General features: G+C 45.1%; 1 protein-coding gene across 2 annotated transcripts in view; it reads right to left on the reverse strand.

Moving 5' to 3' along the window:
- Positions 1-21,226, reverse strand: part of LOC110506631 (spondin-1) — a 141,373-nt gene that overhangs the window by 103,017 nt on the left and 17,130 nt on the right. For both annotated transcript variants that reach the window (XM_036963482.2, XM_036963481.2), the window contains exons 3-5: positions 15,461-15,594; positions 9,917-9,990; positions 9,376-9,498 (exon numbers count right to left, since the gene is read on the reverse strand). In XM_036963482.2, the coding sequence (XP_036819377.1) occupies positions 9,376-9,498; positions 9,917-9,990; positions 15,461-15,594 (331 nt within the window). The remainder of the gene's footprint in view (positions 1-9,375; positions 9,499-9,916; positions 9,991-15,460; positions 15,595-21,226) is intronic.

Consider the following 21,226-nt stretch of genomic DNA (forward strand, 5'->3'; position numbering starts at 1 on the left):
GTATCCGATCGTGACACAGTAATTACATAATTTTTTTTTACTTCAGAGGCTCAGTACCTAACTCTCTCTGTAGACATTTACGCTAGATTGCAATGAACAGGTAGAATTTATCACGCTCCTGCCCCCAATGAAATACTGACCAGTAGCATCGGAAAACCACAAGGCTGATGAATGTAAAAAAAATATACTTATTTGAGTGTAAGAATAGTAGGCTAGACCATCAACATGAGTTTTCCATTCATACAACATGTCGGTAGACAGAAGACAGTAGATTTGCAGTGGTAAACAATTAAATATTTTATTTCAGATGTAGAGAATTATTGTCAAATAGAAAAATCGCACTTAGTCTGCTCATAAAGTAGGACTTTGTTGTTCTGATGATAATACCAACCAGAGGGTGAAATAATCTGATAACCTTGACATCTATGTTAGGGAGCGGTAAATCGCTGGTCAATGTTGGTTGCAATTGAGATTAGTTGTGCGGGTGACTTTAGTGTGTATTGATGGTTTAACAAGAGATCAGCTGGCGATAATCTGGTGGCTTTCAATGGTTGCAATTGGTCCGTACAGCCTATTACAATGTTCAGAGAGACACAATAACGAGCTGTACAAGGCTATAAACAAGTAGGAAAACTTAAATCCGGAGGCTGCTTTTCTGATTAACGGCACTTTTAACTCCGTGTCATTAAGACACATGATGCCCAACTTCCATCAACGAGTCTCCTTCGCGCCACTAGGGGCGATAAAGCCTTAGACCACTGTTATTCAATCCACAAGCAAGCATACAAGGCCCTGTCTCATCCGCCATTCAGCAAATGAGATCATGACTCCGTACAACTGATTTACCTAGTTAAATGAAAATAAATAAACATCGCAGACAACCCTGAGGCTACGGCTGAGGACTGGAACAAATATGAGAAATCCTGCTATGACCTCCGCAGAGTAATCAAACAAGCAAAAGGACAATACAGGAATATGGTGGAATAATATTACACAGAAGCTCAAACACGAAGTACCGGTTGAGAAATGGTGACCAGAATCAGATACTATGATACAGCGCTGATTGGAATATGTTTCGAGACTCCGTCGATAAAATCAACAAGCTAACCACGTCCGTCACCAGCTTCAATAGGAAATTCATCTGTGACATTGTCCCCACAGTGAAGGTTCGCTGCTTCTCCAATCAAAAGCCCTGGATTAACACCGAGGTTGGCGCTAAACTAGAGGTCAGGGCTACCACACACAGGGCTATCGCGCCAGAGTGGCGCAGCGTTCTAAGACACTGCATCTCAGTGCTAGAGGCGTCAATAAGGGCCCTGGTTAGATTCCAGGCTGTATCACAACCGGCAATGATTGGGAGTCCCATAGGGCGGTGCACAATTGGCACAGCGTTGTCCGGGTTAGGGTTTGGCCCGGGGTAGGCCGTCATTGTAAATAAGAATTTGTTCTTAACTGACTTACCTAGTTAAATTAAATAAATAAACATTGCAGACAACCCTGAGGCTTCGTCTGAGGACTGGAACAGATATGAGAAATCCTGCTATGACCTCCGCAGAGTAATCAAACAAGCAAAAGGACAATACAGGAATATGGTGGAATAATATTACACAGGCTCCGACGCCCGCCACATGTGGCAGGGGCTACAGTAAAATACGGATTACAAAGGAAGACCCAACCGTGATCAGCCAAACAATGCCTCTCTACCAGACAAACTCCATGCATTTTATGCATGCTTCGTCAATAACAACATTGTGCCGGGTGTGAGTGCCGCCACCATTGCTCTCTGAGGCTGAAGTGAGAAAGGTCTTTAATCAGCTCAAAACCCGCAAGGCCGCGGAGCCTGACGGTATTCCATGGCATGTTCTAAGAGCATGTGAAGAACAGCTGGAAGGCATATTCATGGTAATTTTCAACGTCTCCTTGTCCCAGTCTGTAATCCACATGTTTTAAGATGACTACCATCATCCCTGTTCCTAAGAACTTCTAAGAACACCTAAGAAGTCCTAAGAACACCTAAGAACTCCTAAGAACACCTAAGAACTCCTAAGAACACCTAAGACTTCATGCCACAATGACTACTGCATCCCTCTGCAAGTGGATCCTGGACTTCCTGACGGGCTGACCCGAGGTGGTGAAGGTAGGCAAACATCACATCCGGGGGGGATTGAGAGCTTCAAGTTCCTTGGTGTCCAAATCACTAAGGACTTAAAATGGTCCACACACACCTCAGGAGGCTAAACATGTTTGGCAAGTGCCCTCAAATCCTCCAAAAGTTCTACAGATGTACAATTGAGAGCATCTTGACTGACTTCATCACTGCTTGATATGGCAATAGCACCGTCCTTGAGCGCATGGCCGAACAGAGGGTGGTGCAGACAGCCCAGTACATCATTGGGGCCAAGCTCCCTGCCATCCAGGACCTCGGTGTGAAAAGAAGGCCTGAAAAATTGTTAAAGTCTCCTACCAGTCAAGCCATAAACTGTTCTTTCTGCTTCCACACGGCAAGCAGGACCGGTGCATCAAGTCTGACACCAACAGGCTCCTGAACAGCATCCAAACCATAAGACTAGTAAATAGCTAACTAAATTGCCACACGGACTCTCTGAGTTGACCCGTATTTTTGCACAGTCTCTATGCACACTCACAGTGCCCTCCCTACACACTCACACACACTGACACTCCAACACAGACACAAACACTCACTTTATAATTTGCTCATACACACATAATATGCACAAACATGTATACTGACTCCACACAATTATCATATACACCGCTACTACTCTGTTCATCATATTGTAATGGACACGATGGGAGACAGAGAGCTGGTTTCAAGGACAGGGTGCAGCAGGTGTTTAATTTTAAATGACCACAGGAAGAGGCAGGTAGCTGGGTCCAGGGGCAGGCAGAAGGTCATACACAGGGGGTCCAAAAGGCAACAGTACAAGCAGGGAAAAGGCTAGTAATGTTATCCGGGAGATCAAGCAATAGGTTGATAACAGGAAATCCGATAGGCTAAAGTACAGGCAGGGAATAGGCAAAAGGCATCGTTAATGAGGCAGGCCAAAACTATCATACACGGGAGGATTACGTTAGGGGAAAAACAGAGCTCCCAATAGAAGTGTGTCACAAATCAAACAATACCTCACAATGATGGGGTACAAATAAATAGTGTGTGATAATGACATATAGGTGTGTGAACAGGTGATCAGAATTGAGGGGATTGGGATCTGGAGGGTGAGCTGCGTTCTAGGGATCTATGTGTTTGAGATTGTGAGCTGGAAAGTGAGCTGCGTTCAGGGGATCTACATGTTTGAGAGTGTGAGTTGGAAGCAGACGTTACACACATATCATGATACTCAGTCACCTTACCCCTGTACATATCTACATCTATCACTCCAGTATCCCTGCACATTGTAAATACAGTACTGGAACTGACTGAACCTGTATATAGTATGCTTACTTACTTTCTTGTGTTCTTCTTATTTTTATTTCCTGTGTGTCTTTTTCTACCTTATGTTATTTTTAGTGTTACATTGTTATCGATTACTACGTTGTTGAGTTTAGCGCTTGCAAGAAAGGCCTTTCACTGTACTTGTTCACGTGACATTAAAAACTTGAAATAGCATACTGAGTTTCCAAATATAAAGTCAAAATTTGATCTGCTGATGCAATATATTGTCCTCTCTTCACTTCAAGGTCAAAGACCTACGAGTGGATAATTGTCTTCTTTATTACTACAAAATAAACTCATATCCCACTTCCTCATCCCTCCCTCCTCTCCTCATCAAGAGCAACTCACACATATTTTTATTTATTTATTTATTTCACCTTTATTTGAACAGGTAGGCAAGTTGAGAACAAGTTCTCATTTACAATTGCGACCTGGCCAAGATAAAGCAAAGCAGTTCGACACGTACAACGACACAGAGTTACACATGGAGTAAAACAAACATACAGTCAATAAAAATAAGTCATAAGTCATTCAGTAGAAAAATAAGTCTATATACGATGTGAGCAAATGAGGTGAGATAAGGGAGGGAAAAGCAAAAAAAAGGCCATGGTGGCAAAGTAAATACAATATAGCAAGTAAAACACTGGAATGGTAGATTTGCAGTGGAAGAATGTGCAAAGTAGAAATAGAAATAATGGGGTGCAAAGAAGCAAAATAAATAAATACAGTAGGGGAAGAGGTAGTTGTTTGGGCTAAATTATAGGTGGGCTATGTACAGGTGCAGTAACCTGTGAGCTGCTCTGACAGCTGGTGCTTAAAGCTAGTGAGGGAGATAAGTGTTTCCAGTTTCATAGATTTTTGTAGTTTGTTCCAGTCATTGTCAGCAGAGAACTGGAAGGAAGAATTGGTTTTGGAGGTGACCAGAGAGATATACCTGCTGGAGCGCGTGCTACAGGTGGGTGCTGCTATGGTGACCAGCGAGCTGAGATAGCAGGGTCTTGTAGATGACCTGGAGCCAGTGGGTTTGGCGAAGAGTATGAAGCGAGGGCCAGGCAACGAGAGCGTACAGGTTGCAGTGGTGGGTAATATATGGGGCTTTGGTGACAAAACAGATGGCACTGTGATAGACTGCATCCAATTTGTTGAGTAGGGTATTGGAGGCTATTTTGTAAATGACATCGCCGAAGTCGAGGATCGGTAGGATGGTCAGTTTTACGAGGGTATGTTTGGCAACAAATTGGAAGCCAATTCTAGATTTAACTTTGGATTTGAGATGTTTGATGTGAGTCTGGAAGGAGAGTTAACAGTCTAACCAGACACCTAGGTATTTGTAGTTGTCCACATATTCTAAGTCAGAACCGTCCAGAGTAGTGGTGCTGGACGGACGGGCAGGTGCAGGCAGCGATCGGTTGAAGAGCATGCATTTAGTTTTACTTGTATTTAAGAGCAGTTGGAGGACACAGAAGGAGAGTTGTATGGCATTGAAGCTCGTCTGGAGAGTTGTTAACACAGTGTCCAAAATATTATCAGAAAGTCTTTGTTCAGCAAAGGGAGGCTCTATCTGACCACTCAAATCCTTCTGTCTCATTTCCTTTTGCAATTTATAACACTACTCTGGCGTGATGGGGTGTACACAGACACACACACAAATAGGGGAAGTGGTTACTACAAACTCACTAAGGTTATTCCCTCTATATACATCAGAACTGTATTCAATCTCGATCATATACACTGATGTTCCACAGCCTATTTTCATATTCTCTAAAAAAACTCCTTTCATCTATTTCTCTTTCTCTCAGTATAATAACAGTATTGCTGAATTTCTGGTCTTGTCTGTGTTCTGTCTTAACAGCAACGTGATTGCTCATATTGCTCATATTTCAGCTTTGTGTGAGTCTGGTAGAAATGCTTTTGAGAACCCATATCCACAGTAGACATGAAATGACACTTGAGCTGTGAATCCTTAGATGTAACATCAAATCCATCGAAACCACAGGGCAATTCTCTTGTACACTTAGCCACCTGAGTAGCAGTCATGGCTATCTTGACTGGGCTCTCTCTCTCTACCTGTCTCTCTCCTGAGTGTCTGAATGGGTTCAGGTAACCAGGAAACCTGCTGGCTAACTCCGCTCTCCACAGATAATGGTTGAATAGCTTCTCAGTGGTGTATTACTTATTAAAAACTGGGTGGTTCGAGCCCTGAATGCTGATTGTCTGACAGCCATGCTATATTAGACCGTATACCATGAGTATGAAAACCCTTAACACCCCGGCAGTCCTACAATCTAAGCTAGATGCCCTCAATCTCACACAAATCATCAAGGAACCCACCAGGTACAACCCTAAATCTGTAAACAAGGGCACCCTCATAGACGTCATCCTGACCAACTGGCCCTCCAAATACACCTCTGCTGTCTTCAACCAGGATCTCAGCGATCACTGCCTCATTGCCTGTATCCGCTACGGATCCGCAGTCAAACGACCACCCCTCATCACTGTCAAACACTAAAACACTTCTGCGAGCAGGCCTTTCTAATCGACTTGGCCCGGGTATCCTGGAAGGATATTGACCTCATCCCGTCAGTTGAGGATGCCTGGTCATTAATTAAAAGTAACTTCCTCACCATTTTAGATAAGCATGCTCCGTTCAAAAAATGCAGAACTAAGAACAGATATAGCCCTTGGTTCACTCCAGACCTAACTGCCCTCGACCAGCACAAAAACATCCTGTGGCGGACTGCAATAGCATCGGATAGTACCCGCGATATGCAACTGTTCAGGGAAGTCAGGAACCAATACACGCAGTCAGTCAGGAAAGCCAAGGCCAGCTTCTTCAGGCAGAAATTTGCATCCTGTAGCTCTAACTCCAAAAAGTTCTGGGACACTGTAAAGTCCATAGAGAACAAGAGCACCTCCTCCCAGCTGCCCACTGCACTGAGGCTAGGTAATACGGTCACCACCGATAAATCCATGATTATCGAAAACTTCAACAAGCATTTCTCAACGGCTGGCCATGCCTTCCTCCTGGCTACTCCAACCTCGGCCAACCGCCATCGATAAAAGACAGTACTGTGCAGCCGTCTTCATCGACCTGGCCAAGGCTTTCGACTCTGTCAATCACCATATTCTTATCGGCAGACTCAGTAGCCTCGGTTTTTCTAATGACTGCCTTGCCTGGTTCACCAACTACTTTGCAGACAGAGTTCAGTGTGTCAAATCGGAGGGCATGTTGTCCGGTCCTCTGGCAGTCTCTATGGGTGTGCCACAGGGTTCAATTCTCGGGCCGACTCTTTTCTCTGTATATATCAATGATGTTGCTCTTGCTGCAGGCGATTCCCTGATCCACCTCTACGCAGACGACACCATTCTGTATACTTCTGGCCCTTCCTTGGACACTGTGCTATCCAACCTCCAAACGAGCTTCAACGCCATACAACACTCCTTCCGTGGCCTCCAACTGCTCTTAAACGCTAGTAAAACCAAATGCATGCTTTTCAACCGTTCGCTGCCTGCACCCGCACGCCCGACTAGCATCACCACCCTGGATGGTTCCGACTTAGAATATGTGGACATCTATAAGTACCTAGGTGTCTGGCTAGACTGTAAACTCTCCTTCCAGACTCATATCAAACATCTCCAACCTAAAATCAAATCTAGAGTCGGCTTTCTATTCCGCAACAAAGCCTCCTTCACTCACCGCCGCCAAACTTACCCTAGTAAAACTGACTATCCTACCGATCCTCGACTTCGGCGATGTCATCTACAAAATAGCTTCCAATACTCTACTCAGCAAACTGGATGCAGTTTATCACAGTTTTGTTACTAAAGCACCTTATACCACCCACCACTGCGACCTGTATGCTCTAGTCAGCTGGCCCTCGCTACATATTCGTCGACCTGGAACCCACTGGCTCCAGGTCATCTACAAGTCCATGCTAGGTAAAGCTCCGCCTTATCTCAGTTCACTGGTCACGATGGCAACACCCACCCGTAGCACACGCTCCAGCAGGTGTATCTCACTGATCATCCCTAAAGCCAACACCTAATTTGGCCGCCTTTCGTTCCAGTTCTCTGCTGCCTGTGACTGCTTGGAGACTTTTATCTCCCTCACCAACTTCAAACATCTGCTATCTGAGCAGATAACCGATCGCTGCAGCTGTACATAGACTATCGGTAAATAGCCCACCCAATTTACCTACCTCATCCCCATACTGTTTATATTTATTTACTTTTCTGCTCTTTTGCACACCAATATCTCTGTACCTGTACATGACCATCTGATCATTTATCACGCCAGTGTTAATCTGCAAAATTGTAATTATTCGCCTACTTCCTCATGCCTTTTGCACACAATGTATATAGACTCTCATTTTTTTTCTACTGTGTTATTGACTTGTTAATTGTTTACTCCATGTGTAACTCTGTGTTGTCTGTTCACACTGCTATGCTTTATCTTGGTCAGGTCGCAGTTGTAAATGAGAACTTGTTCTCAACTAGCCTACCTGGTTAAATAAAGGTGAAATAAATAAAAATAATATATATTTTTAGTCCTCTAATTACGTTGGTAACCAGTTTATAATAGCAATAAGGCACCTCAGGGGTTTGTGATATATGGCCAATATACCACAGCTAAGAGCTGTGTCCAGGCACTCCACGTTGTGTCTTGCTTTAGAACAGCCTTTAGCCGTGGTCTATTAGCCATATATACCATACCTCCTCGGACCTTATTGTTTAACTATAGTCACACAGAGAGGGAAATAAAGCTGTGCATGTGACGATGGAGGGAGCGAGGAGAATAAAAAACCTGCTAGCCTGTTTTAGAGTAACCTTCAACATCAGAATGTATGTCATCGGCCCTTCACGTGTGCCTCTCCTCTGCTTGAAGAACGAATGGACGCCTTGTAAAAATATCAGCCTGACGTGACATTGTGCTGTATCTTCTTCTCTCTCTCCCTCTCGCTTTCTTCTCTCTCTCTCACTCCTGCTGCTAGCAGCGAAGAAGCAGACACTCACAGACCATCATGACCGTGGATAGCGTGTGAAAAACATTGCTAAAACCTCTTTTAGCAATGGTTCTATCTGTGTTTGATTGACAGTAGTTATAGAAAAAACACAGGCACATTAACAAATAATTACCAGACACTAATGATGCTTGGGGAGGAAGTTGTAGATGGTGATCTGCTGTATGTATGACAACCAGGGATTGTTACCTTGGCTATGACTTTGTGGTGGTGAGGAGAACTCAATTATAAAAACCACAAAACCAATTATGGGTTTCCTAAGACACAGAGTGGAAACGCATGCATAAACAGCACACACACACACACACACACACACACACACAATGTAACACAGACAGACATCCACACAAACAGAAAGACATTCAAACATAAAGATACACACAAACACATTCTCAAAAACATACACTGCTGTCTCTCCTAAGCCAATAAATGAGGGTGTCACTCGATCTACACGTTTATCTTACTGTGGGACTCCATGTTAATCATTATATTGATCTGGGCTGTGAGAGAGAGGAGTGTCTTAGAAGGAGGGAAGAGTCCAGTATCCCCATCTCCATTCACACCCTGCCTGCCTGCCTGGTGAGGAGTCAGGCTCAAGGTTATACAGTGTAGCACCACAGACTGAAGCCCAGGGCCAAGCTGGGGTAGGAATGAGACAGGGGGACAGCTCCATGGGGAGAGAGTATCCTGGGGTGACCATGGAGGTTGTAGTGTCCTCGGTAGACTGTGATGCTAGGTACTTGAACAGTATTGCAATTTTATGAGTAAAGGGGTATTTTTCACGTAATGGAGGCACCAACTAGTGTAGCCCTGGGGTGAAATGGGGTACTAACTAAAGTTGTATTTCCGGGATTAAATGGGGTATGTGCCTGGGTCATTTGGAAGTTATGGGGTACTTACGAGGGTAGTCTTTGGGGTGCACCTTCTCTGACCAGTTGCCATAGAAGGTGACTCTGTACTTAGCTGTTCCACAGGCACAGCAATCCAGCAGAGGCTTCTCTGTGGTCTCCCCATACAATGACTCTGAGAAGGGAGAGAAGAGAGTGAGAGAGAGTTAATGGCGGAGAGGGTGGGAGGAGGGGCTGTAGGGGTGAGGGAGTGAGGGAGTGAGTGAGTGAGTGAGTGAGTGAGTGAGTGAGTGAGTGAGTGAGTGAGTGAGTGAGTGAGGGAGGGAGGGAGGGAGGGAGGGAGGGAGGGAGGGAGGGAGGGAGGGAGGGAGGGAGGGAGGGAGGGAGGGATGATCATGTTCTTGTGATCAGTCTCCATAAATTCTCTATCCAATGTCATGCACAGCTTGGGAGATACAGCACAAGCGTAAACATCCTGACCCAGTAAGGGAAGAGAGAGTAAGACAGGAGATGCTGAGATATAGTAAGGGAGAGAGAGGAGGAGTGGAAGACATGTAGCGCCCTTTACTGCGTCTCAGTAATGTATGACATACCTTTCTCACACATCCTCTTGGTGAGAGAGCCTTCATCCTGGAAGTAGATGATCCTCTTCTGAACAATGCTGGCCCTGCAGAGAAAGAAGGAGGAGGGGAGGAGGTGAGAGGAGAAGAGGAAGTTTCAGGTTATGAGAAAGGAGATTAGAAAGAGGTTAGAAAGAGAAAGCAGATGAAAAGTGAAAAGATGAGGGTAAAGTGGAGATGAGGGTTGAAAGAGATTGGGAATGAACAGAGGAGAAAAGACAAGAAAGGATGAGAGGAGTACAAGGCAGGAGATGGAAGACAGGTGGAATAAGGGAGGAAAGAAGCAGGAGATGAGAAAGAAGAGAAGAGTTAAATACTCATACAGTACTTTTAGCACAGGGAGTAACCGGGGAGTAATGTTGAACTAAGGATGAGTGTTGAGTGTCTGAATGAATAAAACCTGGGGAGGAAGTGTTCTTGTGCTTCCAGACAGGTCTGCCAGCAGGTCTGAGATCAGCTACTAGAGCACACAGGGGTGCTGAATCACAGGCACTCTCAGACCGGAGGGATTTGCTAGCTCTTACAGAAAGTATTTATTAACATAAAGACTTGTATTTAGCAGGAGAGAGATGCGGTTGGAAAAGAGATTGAAAACCTAGAGAGAAAGAGAAAAGGGAGAGAAAAAAGTCAGAAAGTAAGCTTCGCTTTTGAGAAACGATCAAGAGTGAACGAGCACACACACACACTCAGGCGAGAGGAACTACAGTGTGTCAAAGATAAGACTGAGTGACAGGCCAAAAGTTAAGTTTCCCAGAGCTAAAGTCCTGCTCCGGGTCCTGGCAGAGAGACTGTTCTGATAGAGCTGTCTGGGGACAGAGCCACTGAGTGCTGGGTGGACACAGGTCTTAGTGGGGCCTTGACATGCAAATCAGACACAAACAAACCCATTCAAGGACCAGAAGGGGGCCCGCATGTGGGCCAGAAACAATCGCAACCAAATTACTTTCAGGGCCCAAAAGCTGTCACAAACAAACTCCATTTAGGTGCTGTGCATTACATCAGACTTGGCCTCCCACAACAGGCTGCAGGTTTCCATGGTGATAGTGGGCAGAGGGTAGCAGCAGGGTGTAGGTTCTAGGCTCTGGACTGTCTGGGTTCTGGGTCTGGTCCAGGTGGTTCCTGTCCAGCTGGACTGTTTATGGAGCAGGAGTAGCTGGGCCAAGCCCACTGCTGTCATTGTGCTCTCCCACATTCACAAAAATAAAGAAAGAGAAAGAGGGAGGGAGAAGAGCGAGACGAGACGTAGACGTAGAAGAGGAAAGTTATGAAGACAGAGAGACGTACTATATGCTCATCTCAGGAAGCCGTGGTAGTGAGGAGGAGAAACGGCACAAAGAAAGAGAGATACAAGACAAGGACAAAGAAGACAAATCATTTCACCTTATGCTTGAAGGACACACTTCAGATGAGCTGCTTTGGAACAATACATTATCTCTCAATTCTGATGGGATTCCAACCTATTCCCCAAGCAAGCCTCCTACTGCTAGGGCCTTGCGAGTGGCGCAGCAGTCTAAGACACTGCATCGCAGTGCTAGAGGCGTCACTACAGACCCGGGTTCAATCACGGGCTGTTTCGCAGCCGGCCGCGACCGGGAGACCCATGAGGCAGCGCACAATTGGCCCAGTGTCGTCCAGGTTAAGGGAGGGTTTGGCCGGCTGGGATGTCCTTGTCGCTTAGTGCTCTAGTGACTCCTTGTGGTGGGCCAGGAGCATGCACGCTGACTTCGGTCACCAGTTGTACAGTGTTTCCTCTGACACATTGGTGCGGCTGGCTTCTGGGTGGAGCAAGCAGTGTGTCAAGAAGCAGTGCGGCTTGGCACGTCCGTGTTTCGGAGGACGCATGGCTCTCGACCTTTGCCTCTCCCGAGTCCGTACGGGAGTTGCAGCAATGGGACAAGACCATAACTACCAATTAGATATCATAAAAAAGTGATAAAAAGTACATTTTTTGATTTTATTATAAATAAACCTCCAACCACTCTCCTGTCTGTTTATCCTGCCTGTCTCCAGAGCAGGCTATCAGGGGATTATGTTTGATGATCTAAGGGCTGGACCAGTTGCAGAGGACCAGTGGCAGAGGAGGCTGTGTCAGGCAGGCCGGCCAGAGAAGGGATGGTATCTCTATAGTGACAGCTATATGCCCCTATTAACATAACATAACTCTTTCTTCATCTCTCTTTTTCTCACCCCCTCTCTTGCTTTTGTTTTTTTTTAGCAATTTTGTACTCTCCAAGGCACACAGCGAGACAGAGACAGACAGACAGAGAGGAAAGAGAAGAGAGCGAGAGAGAGAGAGAGGGAAATAAGAAGAGAAGAACACAACAGATCCCATCCAAAAACAAGGAATGGGTTTGGAAGGGGATAGTAGCAGGACATTAAAAACCTGTCTGAGGGGTGTACCTAGAAGTACAGAGGTGACAGGGGAACCCCACCCCAGGCGCTCCTAAACACACCGCCACCATATCTCTAATTGTTCAAACCTTAATTCAATCTCACCCCAATTTCAGATATCTCTCCCTGAGCGAGCTGCTCACAAACTGCCTCACTAGCTGCCCACTTTCTGGGGCTGGCCAGGCAATCAGGCACAGTAATGCTTATTTAACATCCAATTTAAATTCTATCAATGAGATGCTATTAAAGCCAGACTCACTTTCCTGGCTCCTCACCGCCGATGGTTATCGCCTCAAAAGCGCTCCGGTATGTGGGGTAGGTAGGAGTGTGTGTGTGTGTGTGTGTGCATGCGTGTGCATGCGTGTGTGCGCGTGTGTGTGTGCGTGCGTGCGTGTGGCCAGGTCAGAGAGGGATAAATAAACATAGCTATTTGTTTACAGTTTGTTCCTTTGGGAAGGCACATACTGTACCAGTTTCATTGAACCATTCCTACTCATCTCACATGTAATAACTGCAGAGTTACTGCCATTCTCTCTGGGAAGGCTTTTTAATCTATGTGCCATTGTGTTCATGTCATTAAATTCCTAGAGATTTCAAATAGGTTTTGACACTATCATGTTCTGACTGTCAAAACTGTACTACACTTTATGTCAGGTGAACCTGAAAAATGTATAAATGAACAAAAATATAAAGATTCTACAGGGAGTGTGGTCCAGAAATCAGACAAACGTCTGTCCCTTTTTGACCCCCATAATCATGGTGAGCCAGATCAAACCACCACGCTCACTGTTTCCAGCCACCAGGAGACAGCAGCTACTCCTCAATTACAGCTAACCGTCAGGGAGGCGAGGCCGTCATACCACAGCCTCTCTAGCTACAGCACTAGAGGAGCTCTCAAAAACTCTGACGATGCTCTGACGATGCTCTGATCACTTTCCACACAGACACACTGAGCGACGATGACACTATACACAGTAATACACACAGAGTACAAATCTACACATGTTAAATTATGCTGTATTACACACACTCACACACCAACACAAACGCACACGTACATGTAAAGACACACAAACGCACACACAGACACCAGACACATGCACAGTCTGTTTTTCCATAATAGTTATTGCCAGAGGTGTCTGAGTTAACCAGTTAAAAACTCGTATCAATAATGAAATCCCCCATTCTCTGATGAAACAAATGCTATTGTAGCTGAGGAAAGGTGGGCAAGACACTCCACCAGGCTGGCAGCACCAGTCACGTTCAGTGTATATGGGGTTGTCATGGTAATAGAAGAGGGGGGAGCCGCACGTAGGTTTGTGGGGATATATCTAATGGGGAGAGACCCATTTTCTTTCTCTGGTGATGATATCTCTGGGGAGATACCTCCTGCTGTACTGTGATTTATGGCCAGCTAGTTCAGGCTAGGTTGGTTGTTTTGTGCAGCTCCCCATTACCCCGTGCGGTGTAACATAAAAACGCCTGTTGGCATTAACCATATTTCGCTCTCCGTCCATTTGTTATTTAAGCTAGTAAAGTCACAATATCGGGAAACACACTATAATCAACCATTTCAGATTCAATGCTGCCTGCGTGTCTCTCTGTCTGTCTCTGTGTCTGTGTCTGTGTGTGTGTGTGTGTGTGTGTGTGTGTGTGTGTGTGTGTGTGTGTGTGTGTGTGTGTGTAGATGACCAATATGTGTTTGCATTTGTTTAGGCAGAGAGAGGAAAGAGGCTGTTGCTGCTTGGGCTCTAGCTAGAGATATACACCAGCTTCTCAATAATAATCAATCAGTATGATGTTTAGGGGTACACCTGCCCCACTTCACTGACAAAACTTTAATAAGTGTGATCACCCAGTAATACAACTTTCCAGTTTCCAAAAAACACTCAACTATGAACATGTCCTCGCCTGGTGTCATCACTCTACAGTGAAAAACAAGCTTCCCCACTGGACGTACCTTAGTATCACATCCCCACTCCCCAACCACAAGTGACTATATCTCACTCTCTCCTCATCTCACATGCTGCCGCTCTCTTTCCATTCATCTATTCTCTCTACCTCTTTCTCTACCTCTGTCCCCCACTCTCTGTCTCACCTCCTTTCTCCCAATAGATACAAGATAGCTGAGAGGTAAAGTAGGGGAAGATGCCTGCCTGTCTGGTTAGTGTGCTGTGGGAACAACAGAACTGTGCCCTGGTTGAGAAAGGCAGAAAGAGTGAAGCGGAAAAGGAGAGAGAGAGGGAAAGGAATGAAAAGGGTGTGTAGTAGCAAGAGAAACCGACAGGAGAGAGAAGAGTGAGTGAGAGTAGAGAGAGGGAGGAAGAAAGCCAAAGAAAGGGGGAGTTCAGAGACAGAGACGAAGGCAAGGACATCTCATCACTCACTCTGACAGGCACATAATAACGTGCATTAATAAGAAATGCAAGCCTTTTTTTACGCCCCTACACACATAACAGCGGCACAGTGAGAGATTTAAACGGGGCAGGAGAGAAAGTGACAGGCCAACTGAACTCTTTAATAATGCAGAGATTAGCATGCCATGTAGGGCACCACCCTATGTTTCTGTTCCTCTCGCTCTTCTCCCCCCACTGGGTACACACTGGTTGACACATGTGAGTACGATACTGTATGTAAACATGCCTGAGTGGTCCACATACAGCTCCTTATTCACAGTATACAATCAACCACACACTGGATTTGTGTCATAGTATGGTCACCAACTCTGGTCCTATACACAAGCTAAAGGTTGGGAATGTCTTGTTCCAGCCCAGCACTAACACACCTGGATGAACTAATCACCAAGCCATCAAAACATTGACTCGTTGAATCAGATAATATTACTGTTGGTCTGGAATAAAAGCCTCTAAACACTGTAGCTCTCCAGTACCACGGGTGGTGATCACATTTGGCTGCATCCCGATTCTCCACACTTCTCCCAAAGTGCGCACTTGCACATTGGATTGATGTAAGCATTGGCTGGAGGGAGTTTCCACTGTTGTTGCATTCATAATGGAGAGTATGCAGGACAAGTGCACACTTCGTGAGAGGGGTGGAAAATGGGGACACAGCCATATAGATCCTTACTTTAGGGTTCTTCAGAGAGCCCCAAGTACATGTACCTACTTGAGGGTGACACAACCAGAGGAGCTGGGGGGTGCTGTCCAGAACACATGGATCCTGGTGCGTCTCCGAGGGGTACTCTCTGTCACTGCCGAGGGACAGTTGATCATGAACTGTGTGTCCTCTTCATCGATGATCTGTATAACACATAAAAACAGACACACACACAGACGGACAGACAGACGACACACACACACACACACACAGCACGGATTCGATTTAAATAAGGACAAGCAAATGAGGAAAGATAATGTAATAGTAATTGCATTGTACCTCATGTTCTCTCTGTATTATACCATACATTTCATTACTATGTTACCCTCTCTCAATGTGAGTTCAAGTGCAACTTCATTTAACTGCCATTAGCTCCCATTACCAGGCCTAATTAGAACGCTTCAATTAGACATTATCTAATTCATTAGGAGCATCTGTTCATTGCAAAGTAATAGTGCATTTTGCATTTCACAAATTATTTTCAATTAAATGAGTGCTCTAAATGAATTTGATCCATTTTAAGCTCCTTGTGTCGTTCTACAATATGAATCAGTGGATACAGTGGCTTGCGAAACTATTCCCCCCCTGCCATTTTTCTTATTGTGTTGCCTTACAACGTGGAATTTAAATGGATTCATGGGGGGGGTTGTATCATTGGATTTACACAACATGCCTACCACTTTGAAGATGCAAAATATTTTTTATTGTGAAACCTACAAGAAAAAAAACAGAAAACTTGAGCGTGCATAACTATTCACCCCCCAAATTCAATACTTTGTAGAGCCAGTTCCTTAAGGCAAAACTGCTCCAGGTCCTTCAAGTTGGATGGGCTCTGCTGGTGTACAGCAATATTTAAGTCATACCACAGATTCACAATTGAATTGAGGTCTGGGATTTGACTAGGTCATTCCAAGAAATTTAAATGTTTCCCCTTAAACCACTTGAGTGTTGCCTTAGCAGTATGCTTAGGGTCATTGTCCTGCTGGAAGGTGAACCTCCGTCCCAGTCTCAAATCTCTGGAAGACTGAAACAGGTTTTCCTCAAGAATTGTCCTATATTTAGTTCCATTCATAATTTATTAAATTCTGACCAGTTTCCCAGTCCCTGCCGATGAAAAACATTCCCACAGCATGATGCTGCCACCACCAAGCTTCACTGTGTGGATGATGTTCTTGGGGTGATGAGAGGTGTTGGGTTTGCGCCAGACATAGTGTTTTACATGATGGCCAAAAAGCTAACTTTTAGTCTCATCTGACCAGAGTACCTTCTTCCATATGTTTGGGGAGTCTCCCACATGCCTTTTTGCGAACACCAAACGTGTTTGCTTATTTTATCTCTTCAGTAAAGCCCAGCTCTGTGGAGTGTATGGCTTAGTGGTCCTATGGACAGATACTCCAATCTCCGCTGTGGAGCTTTGCAGCTCCTTCAGTGTTATCTTGGGTCTCTTTGATGCCTCTCTGCTTATTAATGCCCTCCTTGCCTGGTCCGTGAGTTTTGGTGGGAGGCCCTCTCTTGGCAGGTTTGTTGTGTTGACATATTCTTTCATTTTTTTTATAACAGATTTAAATGGTGCTCCGTGGGATGTTCAAAGTTTCAGATTTTTTTTATAACCCAAACCCTGATCTGTACTTCTCCACAACTTTGTCCCTGACCTGCTTGGAGTACTCCTTGGTCTTCATGGTGCCACTTGCTTGGTGGTGCCTCTTGCTTAGTGGTGTTGCAGACTCTGGAACCTTTATACCGAGATCATGTTTTATCTAGGTAAGTAAGTTAAGAACAAATTCTTATTTACAATGATGGCCAAGGAACTTTACAGTGATGGTTAACTGCCTTGTTCAGGGGCAACAGATTAATAACTTGTCAGCTCGGAGATTCAATCTTGCAACCTTTCGGTTACTAGTCCAACACTCTAACCACTAGGCTACCTGCCGTGACACTTACATTGCACACAGGTGGACCTTATTTAACTAATTATGTGTGAATACATATGCACGCACCACTTTTCCGTTTTTTTTATATTTTTTTTATAGATTTTGGAAACAATATTTTTTTTTCATTTCACTTAACCAATTTGGAATATTTTGTGTATGTCCATTACATGACATCCCAAAACAAATCGATTTAAATTACAGGTTGTAATGCAACAAACTAGGAAAAACGCCAAGGGGGATGAATACTTTTGCAAGGCACTGTATGTCTGGCTGGTATGCAATGTAATATATTATGTTTGAATACATACATAAGTCTATCCTATAGTGGCTAATTGACAGCTGTACAGCAAATATAATGGTTTTTCACACACACACACACACACACACACACACACACTCACTCACAACCTCTGTGTCACACACCAGTAGTTATACTGTAGGATCGATAGCGCATTTCACAGACATACTGTATGTGACCAGCAACAATTCTTAGCAAATTAATGAAGGGCTTAAGTGCCGTCCTTGAAGGGTCATTTTCAGTGTGTGTGCGCATTTTCAGCTCCAATTGCTTTTGGTGTGTGTGTGTGTGCGTGTGTTTGCATGTGTGTGGATGCATGCCTGTGCATGTGGGTGCGTGCGTGCGTGTGTGTGCGTGTTTGTGCATGTTTGTGACAACATTCTCCACAGTTCTATTTGACAGGAAGTGACATCAGGGCGATAAATACTCGGAACTCTCTCACTTATTAAAGCTGTCAGCGGAGAATTCCCTCAGTCACGCCATGTTATGAATCAGGTTACTTTGGACGACTGTGTGTATGTGTGTATGTGTGTGAGAGCGAGAGCGAGCTCTGGGATTGACTGGCCTGGCTGCGTCTGTATCCAGCCCTCGGAATCACACCCAGAGGTCATAAAACCCTTGCTGGGTTCCCATGGTTTCTGACAGGCATCCCTGGGGTGGGGGCTGACTGAGCTGACTGGAGTCTGTGATGACCCAGTGTTCTCCCGACCCCTCCTGTCTCAGCCTCCAGTATTTATGCTGCAATAGTTTGTGTCGGGGGGTTAGGGTCAGTCTGTTATATCTCCTGTCTTATCCAGTGTCCTGTGTGAATTTAAGTATTCACTCTTTAATTCTCTCTCTTTTTCTCTCTCTCTTTCAGAGGACCTGAGCCCTAGGACCATGCCTCAGGACTACCTAGCCTGATGACTCCTTGCTATCCCCAGTCCAACTGGCCGTGCTGCTGCTCCAGTTTCAACTGTTCTGCCTGCGGCTGTGGAACCCTAACCTGTTCAGCGGACGTGCTACCTTGCTCTTTTCAACTCTCTAGAGACATCAAGAGCAGTAGAGATACTCTGAATGATCGGCTATGAAAAGCCAACTGACATTCACTCCTGAGGTGCTGACCTGTTGCACCCTCTACAACCACTGTGATTACTATTATCTGACCCTGCTGGTCATCTATGAACATTTGAACATCTTGGCCATGTTCTGTTATAATCACAGCCAGAAGAGGACTGGCCACCCCTCATAGCCTGGTTCCACTCTAGGTTTCTTCCTAGGTTCCGGCCATTCTAGGGAGTTTTTCCTAGCCACCATGCTTCAACACCTGCATTGCTTGCTATTTGGGGTGTTAGACTGGGTTTCTGTAAAGCACTTTGAGACATCAGCTGATTTAAGAAGGGCTTTATAAATACATTTAATTGATTGATTGAAAGCATTAAACACCATCTGTGAAAAGCAGCAGCCATTCAACTGACCTATGGCTCTGACTGCATGTGTGTGTGTGTGTGTGTGTGTGTGTGCGCGTTTGAGAGAGCGAGTGACGGAGACTGAGACCGTGCATGAGAGAATAAATGTGAGAAACAGAGAAAGGGGAATACTGTTTTAGGTAGTCTGTTTGCTTGCAACAGCTGGTCAGACTTTAACAATAACATTCAACAACATTCTGCCCAAACTATTGTGGGCCAACATGAAAAGTGATTACACGTTACACACACACGACAGCGTCTACTTGACGTACAGCTCATTTGAAATTTGAAAATGTGCTCCATCTCAGCTGTCTTTGGACAGCTCCAGACTCGATGAAAAGCGCTTTTTATTGAGCTCTCTGGGGAGGTCAGCTAGAAGTGTGTGTGTGTGTGTACACGATTTGCCAACAATACTTTCAAGGGAAATGGATTTCTGACTACACATCACTTCACAGCAGGGTGAGATGACAAAACAAGTGGGGATGTCAGGAAAGTGAGGCAGATAAACTCAGCAAAAAAAGAAATGTCCTCTCACTGTCAACTGTGTTTATTTTTAGCAAACTTAACATGTGTAAATATTTGTATGAACATAACAAGATTCAACAACTGAGACATAAACTGAACAAGTTCCACAGACATGTGACTAACATAAATGAAATAATGTGTCCACGAACAAAGGGGAGTCAAAAAAAAGTAACAGTCAGTATTTGGTGTGGCCACCAGCTGCATTAAGTACTGCAGTGCATCTCCTCCTCAGACTGCACCAGATATGCCAGTTCTTGTCGTGAGATGTTACCCCACTCTTCCACCAAGGCACCTGCAAGTTCCCAGACATTTCTAGGGGGAACGGCCCTAGCCTTCACCCTATGATCCAACAGGTACCAGATGTGCTCAATGGGATTGAGATCCAGGCACTTCGCTGGCCATGGCAGAATACTGACATTCCTGTCTTGCAGGAAATCACGCACAAAACTAGCAGTATGGCTGGTGGCATTATCATGCTGGAGGGTCATGTCAGGATGAGCCTGCAGGAAGGGTAACATGAGGGAGGAAGTTGTCTTCCCTGTAAATCACAGCATTGAGATTGCCTGCAATGACAACAAGCTCAGTCCGATGATGCTGTGACATACCGCCCCAGACCATGATGGACCCTCCACCTCCAAATCGATCCCGCTCCTGAGTACAGGTCTCGGTATAATGCTCATTCCTTCGCCGATAATCGCGAATCCGAACATCACCCCTGGTGAGACAAAACCACAACTCGTCAGTGAAGAGCACTTTTTGCCAGTCCAGTCTGGTCCAGAGACGGTGGGCAAAGTTGTTGCCGGTGATGTCTGGTGAGGACCTGCCTTACAACAGGCCTGCCTCTCTCAGCCTATTGCGGACAGTCTGGGCACTGATGAAAGGATTGTGTGTTCCTGGTTTAACTCGGCAGTTGTTGTTGCCATCCTATACCTGTCCCGCAGGTGTGATGTTCGGATGTACCGATCCTGTGCAGGTGTTGTTACACGTTACAGTTTCTGTCCTACCAGGCAGGACCAGATAGTTGTGTTTGAAAGGGGCTGTGCGTCAAATCTCCAATATGACTTGCTGATGATGGGAAGACACTACAGAGAAAGACATAGAAATGGGATTTTGTTGATGAGGGGCGCTCTAACATATTAGAACTCTGTCCTGTGTGTGTGTGTGTGTGTGTGTGTGTGTGTGTGTGTGTGTGTGTGTGTGTGTGTGTGTGTGTGTGTGTGTGTGTGTGTGTACATGCATGTTTGTGTGTGTGTGTGTGAGTGTGCATGTGGATTGTTTGCATGTAGTTGAGGTTGACAGTGAAAGGAACACTTCTAGAGCAGCAGAGGAATGGGGGGGAGGAAGAGAGGACGGGAAGAAGAAAGGGAAGGAGCAATATTGTACTCTGTGTGTACATAGTAGTGGGTATTGGTACTGTATTAGTGTGTTTGCGTGTTTTGAATAATTACATTCTGTGTACCTATAAATACAACAGCAGATATTTCAGTTTACCCCTCGTATCCCACAGCAGATATTTCAGTTTACCCCTCGTATCCCACAGCAGATATTTCAGTTTACCCCTTGTATCACCACA

The sequence above is a fragment of the Oncorhynchus mykiss genome, chromosome 26, assembly GCF_057628025.1.
Source record: "Oncorhynchus mykiss isolate SJ-2025 chromosome 26, ASM5762802v1, whole genome shotgun sequence".
NCBI lineage: Eukaryota > Metazoa > Chordata > Actinopteri > Salmoniformes > Salmonidae > Oncorhynchus > Oncorhynchus mykiss.